Source organism: Hemibagrus wyckioides, linkage group LG20 (genome assembly GCF_019097595.1).
Source record: "Hemibagrus wyckioides isolate EC202008001 linkage group LG20, SWU_Hwy_1.0, whole genome shotgun sequence".
NCBI lineage: Eukaryota > Metazoa > Chordata > Actinopteri > Siluriformes > Bagridae > Hemibagrus > Hemibagrus wyckioides.
This window is the reverse complement of record NC_080729.1, coordinates 246,917-256,916: the sequence shown is the minus strand read 5'-3', so window position 1 is coordinate 256,916 and position 10,000 is coordinate 246,917. Positions and strand designations below refer to the sequence as shown.

General features: G+C 47.9%; 1 protein-coding gene across 1 annotated transcript in view; it reads right to left on the bottom strand.

Annotated features, from left to right (window-relative positions):
* LOC131341980 (protein dopey-1-like) overlaps positions 1-10,000 on the bottom strand; it is a 60,833-nt gene that overhangs the window by 18,164 nt on the left and 32,669 nt on the right. The window contains exons 2-3 of the mRNA XM_058372683.1: positions 457-613; positions 118-299 (exon numbers count right to left, since the gene is read on the bottom strand). Coding sequence (XP_058228666.1) covers positions 118-299; positions 457-594 — 320 coding nt within the window. The 5' untranslated portion in view covers positions 595-613. The remainder of the gene's footprint in view (positions 1-117; positions 300-456; positions 614-10,000) is intronic.

Sequence of the window (10,000 nt, the reverse complement as noted above, 5' to 3'; positions counted from 1 at the left end):
CATCTCCTACATGTCACTCCAGAGACCATGTGAGTGGTCAGAGCCGATCCTCACAGAGCTGTGTGTGTGCGTGTGTGTGTGTGTATGTGTGTGTGTTGGTTGACGTATTTTGGTTACCTGTACAGGAACAGGTCCTTGGCCAGGCGTTTGGGTCCAATGATCTTGAAGATGATCTCATATGTCTCCAGAGCCTTGCGGTGGACTCCACTGGGCAGCGCAGGGTGAAGACACTGAGCTAAACGCTTCCCGATCGTCAGCTTCTTCGGGACGACCTGATACTTAGCATTGTTCTGAAGAACCTAGAAATAATAAATACATAAATATAACAGATATATAATATCATATTAAACATTTACATAGAAATTAAATATATACTTAATACAGAAAGAGAGACAGAGAGAGAGAGACAGAGAGAGACACACAGAGAGAGAGAGAGAGAGACAGAATATAACTGACCTTGTTGAGTTTTCCGAGAGCTGAGATGAGATCTGCCCATTCACTGGAATACTCAAAGTTCTTCAGCGCTTTATCCACCGCCGCCACATAGTTCCTGTATTTAGAGTCACTGAGCAGCTCCACTTCCTCTGTGTTCATCCTAATAAACTATAACACACTATAACACACACACACACACACACACACACACACACACACACAGAAGAACGTTAGCACCAAACTCCTTCTGTCAGGAACGTCTCCCGGTTTTCATAATTCTGCTTCATTTTAACGATATAAAAGATTTACATTTCTAACTTAAATATTAATGAAGCTGTAATTTCACACTCTTACACACACCACACACACACACTCTTACACACACACACCACACACACACATCTTACACCACACCACACACACTTACACACACACACCTCTTACACACACACACCACACACACTTACACACCTCTTACACACACACACACACTCTTACACACACCTCCACACACACCACACACACACACACCACACCTCCACACACACACACCACACCTCTTACACACACCTCTTACACCTACACCACACACACCTGCCACTCCCACCACTACACACACCTCTTACACACCTCTTACACACACCCTACACACACCACACACCCACCCACACTCTCTACACCCTACACACACACATCTTACACCCTGCACACACACTCCTACACACACATCTTACACCTCACACACCACACCTCCCCTACACACCCTCACACCTCATTTTCACACACACACACCACACACACACCTCTGCACCTACACACACACATCTTACTACCTACACACACACACATCTGCACTCACACACACACACATGTACACCCCACACACATCACCTACACACACCACATCTTACACACACACATCCCTACACACACATCTTCTACACACCTACATCTACCTGCCCTCACCTGCACACACATCTCACACACTCTGCACCACACATCACACACTCTCCACTCTTGCACACACCACATGCACCTACACACACACCTTCACCACACACACCTACACACACACACCACCACATCTTACACCTGCACACCACATATATTACCACTCATACACACACACACCACATATCATCACACCTCACACACCAACATCTTACCCACCTGATCCTACACACACTCTGCACATCACACACATACACTGAGCATACACACCCCCCTTTACACACACACATCTTACACACCCATATCCCTCCATACACACACACACACACATCTTACACCACTGCACACACCTCTACACACACCTGGGTCTTCCCTCATACACACACCACCTAAATCTACACATATACCCACATCATATATACACCTCACACATCAGCACATCCTTTTGCACACAGTCTCACACTCTCCACATTCTTTACCTACATATTACACACACATCTAATATTGCCACACCACACTCTGCACCTACACACCTCCTCCCACACCTTCACACACACCTGCTATCTTTTACACACACTACACATCTCCTACCACACACAGTTTCCTTACACACATCCTAAAACCACACCCACCCCACCCCTGCCTTGCACACCTCATTCACACACTTGTCTTACACACACCACCCCCTACACACACCTCTTGCACACCCTGTCTGCCTCTTACCTGCCACTGACCTGCCACCACACACATCTTACACATCTCTACCCCCTCACACACACACATCTTACACCTCCACACACATCCCTTGCACCACACCCACCTCTATCTTCCTACACACACACATCCTGCCTATACACCACACACCTCATTACACCTACACACCACAGTTCTTCTTACCCACACACCCTCTTACACACACACACATCTTGTACACACATACCTGTCACACACACACATCTTACACCCTAGACCACATCCATGTGCACACTCTGCACACACATACACTGTTACACACATGGACACACACATATCTTTACACTGAAACACCACATCTTCCCTACATGTTCAAACACACACACTCTCACCCTACCACCACACACATCATACACACACTGGATCACACCTGTTACGCACGCACCACGCATCTTACACACACACGCACTATCTTACACACACACCTGCACACCTACCACACCTCTGCCCACACCTCCCACACACTACCCTCTCTACACACAGCATCTCTTCCTACACCCGCACGCGTATATACACTACCATACTCCCTGCGTCATGCACACCACACCGCATCTATCACCACATCTCCTACACACATCTTCCACCACACACACGCTTATCTGCACACACACACATGCCTGGACCACCTGCACACATCTTTACCACACACACCTCTTACACCTACACGCTCCACATACCACACACATATCTTGCACCACATCTTCACACTTTACCACCCATCTTATATATTCTGCGGCTCTCACCCCCTCCTGCCATCTTACACTCACACATCTTACATCATACACCACCTGCAGATCATACACCACACACACTACCTGCTTACACACCACACATATCACCTCTTACACACACACATGTGCTTACACACATCCATACACACCTCTTACCTACACATAATACACCCATCATGCCTAGTCCTACCCCCTACACATCATCTTACACACCATAAATGCACACACCACATCTTTTCTTCACCACACATCTTACACCACACTCCCCTACACACACCTCCTTCACACACCATGCACACATCTCTACACACACTAGTGTACACACACACCTCCTCCCTGCCTACCATGATTACACACACCACACACACATCTTTACACACACACACCTCTACACCTCCACTTACATCATGCACATACCACACACACACATCTTCCTCTCACACCTCATCTTACACACCTCACTGTTACCTACACACACACATCTTACACACCTGCACACACATCTTACACCTGCCTACACACACACCTCTTACACCACACACCACACACACCACACACCACCTGTACACACACATCTCTTACCACACCACACACACCACACACACACATCTGTACACACACCTACACACCTCCTATACCATCACACCACCACACACACATCAACCTGTATCTTACACATCACACCCTACACACATCACACACATCTTACACACCCCTCTACATTACACACACATATTACCACACACACCTATGTTCATACACACACATCTTATACACACATCTCTTACCTGAGACTACACTACACACACATCTCTCCCTACATATGTACCTCGCACATCTTACACACCTCACTATTACACCACCCAGTAATCTTGCACACACTCTTTTACACACCACACACACATCTTCTTTACACACCACACCTCTTACACACATCACACACCACATCTTTTTTTTTACATGTACACACACCTCACACACATATTACACATCTACACCCCCTACCACACCCTACACACCTACACACACACATCTTACCCTCACACACGCATCATACACTGCACGCTTACACCTCTTACACACGCACTCCACACCTCACCACACACACACCTCTCTCGCCACACCACACACATCACATCTGCACACACACACACACACTCATCTTACACACACACACACACATCCTTACTTACCTACACACATCTTTACACACACACATATATATTACACACACACATACACCTGATACTTTATTTTGCTCACACACACACATCTTACCCTCATATACAGGATGTTTAGCTTTTTATATATATACACATCTTACATATACACACACACTACCTTTTGCTTGCCACCATATTACCACGCTCATATATTACTTCCACCCACCTCTTACACACACCTATATCTTTTTCCACCACACACACACACTTATCTTACACACTTCACATCTTACATCTTACACACACACACCACACACCTCTACACACACACACTCATCTTACACCCACCCCCACACATCTTTTTTCACACATACCTCTCCCACACACACACACACAGTCTTACACCTACACACCACACACACACCACACACTATCTCCTCCCCCTCCATCACACACCTGTATCTTACCACACACACACACATCTTTTACCTCTACCACACCCCATCTGCACACACACATCATGCACACACACCACCATACACACACACCCTACAGGCCTCTTTACCACACATCTTACACACCTACATCACACACCCGCCTCACATCTCCCACCTGCTCTTACACACACCATGCACACACACCCTTACACACACCCTCACACACATCTTTACACCTACACCATCTTACACACACCTCCCACACTCTGTACACCTGCCTCACCTGCACACAGCTCCTTTTCACACCCACCACACACACAGCTTAGGCCCTACCCACCTACCTGTCTTCCCACACCTCTACCACACATGCCTCTTACACACACCTATCACTACATGCATACCTTACACACACCCCTGCTCATCCCTACCACCTACACATACCTGCCTCCTCTTATACACACACTCTACACACCCATCTTACACACACACCTCTTACACACACATATGTGCACACTTACACACACACACATCTTACACACATCTATACACACATGTTCATACCTATACACACACCCACACCTCTTTTACACACTCACCACACACAATGCACACCACATCTTCTCACACACACATATTCACACACACACTTTACATCACCCTAATATATATATTACACCTCACATACACACTGCCACACACCTCATACACACAACTTTGTGCCCACACACCATACACTGAACCTACACACATGTATTCACCTGCCCATTTTACACATGCACACCACACACACACACTCTGTACACACACACACTACACCTGAGATACACACACCTCTTACACACACACACACCACACATCCTATGCACCCTACACACATCTCCCACACCGCCACACACCACACACACCTCTTACACCACACACACCTCTTACACACCACACACCTGCACCACACATCTTACACACACATCTCCACACACACCTCACACACTACCTCTTACACCCTGCACCACACCTCTTACACCTCCACACACCTGAACCTACTTACACACACACCCCTACACACCTCCTGCCTCCCACACCTACCACATCTCCACACACCTCTTACACACCATCTTACACACCACCTCTTACACACTACACACACACTCTTACCCTGTCTACACACACAACCTAGATCTTCCCCCTCTTTACCTCACACACACACATCTCCCTACACTGTGCACACCTATCTTACCCTTGCCCCCTCACACACCACCTAATACACATCATACACACCACACCACACACACATCATACACACACACATCTTACACACATACACACACACATCTTACCTGCTCTTACAGGACACACACACACACATCTTTTTCACACACACACATCTTCACACACATACACACCTTACACACATCTCCTCACACACACACACATCTTACACACACATCTTTACCTCATCTTGCCACACATATATCTTACACACCTGTCTTACACCACACACTATACCTTACCACACACTTACACACATAAATCTTACACACACCACACCACATTCTTTTACACCTGCCTCCATACACCACATCATGCACACACCTCCTGAGACCTACACCTCTTACACACCACACACACACCTCTTACACACACCACGCACCTCTTCCTGCCACACACACACACCTCCTTCACACCCACCTCTCACACTGTTACACATCATACACATCACCACACACATCTTACACACACACACACACACATCTTGCACCTACACACACATCTCCACACACACACATCTACACCACACACACACACATCTTACACACACCACATACACACATCACACTACACACTCTTTTACACACCACCCACACACACATCACTCTTACTACCTCTACCCACACACACATCTATGTGCACACACATAGCATGTCCACACCTGTATATCATTACACCTGCCACACACACACATCTTGCACACACACGCATCTGCCTGTCTGCCTACACATCTTACACCTGACCACTTCTACACACACACACTCCTTACACACTCACCACACCATCTTACACACACACATCATACACATCTCCACACACACATCCTACACACACCCTGCCCTGTACACCCCCACACATATCTTACACACCTCACACATCTTACACACTAGTGTACACATCATACACACACATGTTACATCTGGATTAGACACATACACACCTATACACACATCATGCTAGACCACACACACATATTTTCCACACACACATAAATGTACACACATCTTACACCATAAACTGTACACACACACCCTACATCACACACCACTCTGCATCTTACACACACACATACACACACATCTTACACACACCTACACACACTCACTCTTACACCATACACCCACATGTCTTGCATACCCCTACACCTCATACACCTACCACACCTCTCCATGCACAAACCACCACCTCTTACACACACACACCACTGTCTGCACACCTCTTCCTGATCTTACACACCACACACCTCCACACCTCACCACCCTCCTACACACCTCACACACCTCCCTCCCCCTCCACACACACCTAAGGCTCCTACACCCACACACATCTGCACACCCACCTCCACACATACACACCTCTCTGCCCACCTCCACCTCTCTACCACACACCTCGCTACACCCTGATCTGCACCACCTCACCCATCTACACACACCACCTACCTGTTATACCTGCACATCTTACACATCCTCCACCTATACACCTCCTTTACACACCCCCTACCACCTCTGTATGTCACACCACCCTCACACATAAATCTTACCTCATCTTACATCACACTACACACATCTTACACATCATGCCTGCCACACCATCTTGCACACCCACACCTAAATCTGTCCCTGCCTAAAGACCACCTCACACACACATCTATACACACACACACACATATGTCACACACACACCTAAATACACACATGTGCCCTCCACACCTCATAACACACACACTCTTACACCTACCTCTTTCACACCTGTGAGCCACACATCTGCCCTCACACACCCAGTACACAGTGTACCTCACACACCTACCACATATCTTCTTGCACACCACCTCCCTCCACACACACCTCTTGCACCACCCTGCACACCTACACACACACCTAGAATCTTGCACATGCACGCTACCTACGCATCTTGCACACACCCTACCTCCTGCACACCTGCATCTTACATACACACACACACACATACCATACCTGCCGCACCTCTTACACACACACATTCCACCTGCACCTATGCACACCTCTTACACACCTGCACACCTTCCTCACACACACATCTTACCACCACCTGCACCTCTCCTACACTGCCTATCTTACACACTGGATCTCCCACACACATCTTACACTCGCCTACACACCACCTGCACTGTCCCTACCTGCACATCTTACCTACCACCTTACCCCTGCACATGTATACACATGCCTGCACACACCACCTGGATACCTCATACACACCCTACATCATTACACACACACACATCTGCACCTGCACCCACATGTGCCTCCTGCACTCTTATCCACCACCTGCACACTCTGCATACACTCCCCTGCCTGTCATTCTGTGCCCCTCACACACCTCATCTGCCTGTCTATCTTACATCCTACCCTCACATCTTCCATCTGCACAGATCCACCACCCTCGCATCTGCACTGTCTTACATCTTACACACACACACATCTGCCACACACTACACACATCTTACACCACACGTCTTGCACCACCTGCGTCTTACACCCCACACAGCCTCACACCTCTTGCCTCATCTGCCACACATCATGCCTGTCTGCCACCACTCACACCTGTCCACACACATCACACCTCTGCACACATCACACACCTCTTACTACACACACCTCCCACCCCTCTCCTACACACATCTTACACACACCTCTTACATCCTACCCTCATCCCTACATCCATGTCCATGCTACCTCACACACACCTCATCACACACAGTGTAATAATACACATCTCCTACACCTCTTCACATACATACTTCCTAGACCATACACACCTGGCACCTCTCATACATCTTACCATACCTAGCACTCAATACACGCACATATCATGCATGCACCACACACATCTTACATCTTACCTCCACACACATCCTCACACACACTCATACCACCTCTTACACATCTGCACACTACCACACACCTTACACCTGCCCACCCCTGCACACCACACACCTGCCTCTTACCTACCACACACACACTCCACCACACCATCTTACACACCTACCTACACCTCCTGGGCCTGTTACCCCACATCTTGCCTCATCTGCCATATCTTACACACCTACCTCACATCATGCCTCCTCTGCACACCTCATACCCTGCCACTCACACCCTGCTCTCATCTACCTACCTCATCTCTACACACACTCCTGCATACACATCTTGCCCCATCTTCTGCACCACACACCTGTCTGCACACCTATCTTCTACCACACGCCACCACACACCTGCCACATCTACCTGCGACCTCACCACACACCCCCCTGCCTCCTACACACATCATGCACCACACACACACACATCTTACACCACACCCATCTGTCTGCCTGTACTCTTGCACACACACTCACATACACATCACCTCACATATCTTTACACACACTTTTAGCTCTTACCACCTGCATCACCTCTTCACGCCACATGCATCTCATACCTACATATTACACACACCATATACACACCATACACCACAAATAACCACACTAATTATACCTGCGATCTACACATCCATACTTATAATATTATATACCCCTCATACACCCGATATTGCATACACACACACATATCTCCTACACACATATCCAATATTACATACATGGAATATTATCTGTGACACACACATATTACCCTACACCACTGTGACACCACATGAATGTGCACCTCTTAACGATATTACATTACACCTGTGATCTTGCACCGCACTCTTGCACCACACGCATCTTGCACCACGCACGCATCTTACCACACGCACATCATTCACACACACATGTGCCACACGCATGCTTACACACCACACGCACTCTTGCACACACACACTATCTTACACACACAGCATATTTTTGTGCGCCCACCACACACTGCGATCTTACACACGTCTTACACGCACACCCACTCTTACGTCTTACACCACACACACCTGCGCACTCTTACCGCACACACCGTCTTACCACCACACACTTACACCACACATCTTTCCCCACACCACATCTGCGTCCTACCACCCTGCGTCTTACACCACCTGCGATCTTACGCCACCTGTCTTACACCTACACACACACTTACACCTCTTACACCACACACACACATCATGCACTCCACCTGCGTCTTACACCACCTGCGATCTTACACCTCTTACCCACCTGATGCCTGCTACTACCTGCCTCTGCCCACACACATGTTTTGCCTGCTCACACACATCTCACCTGCACATATGTGCCTACCCTTTCCACCCACCTCTTACACCC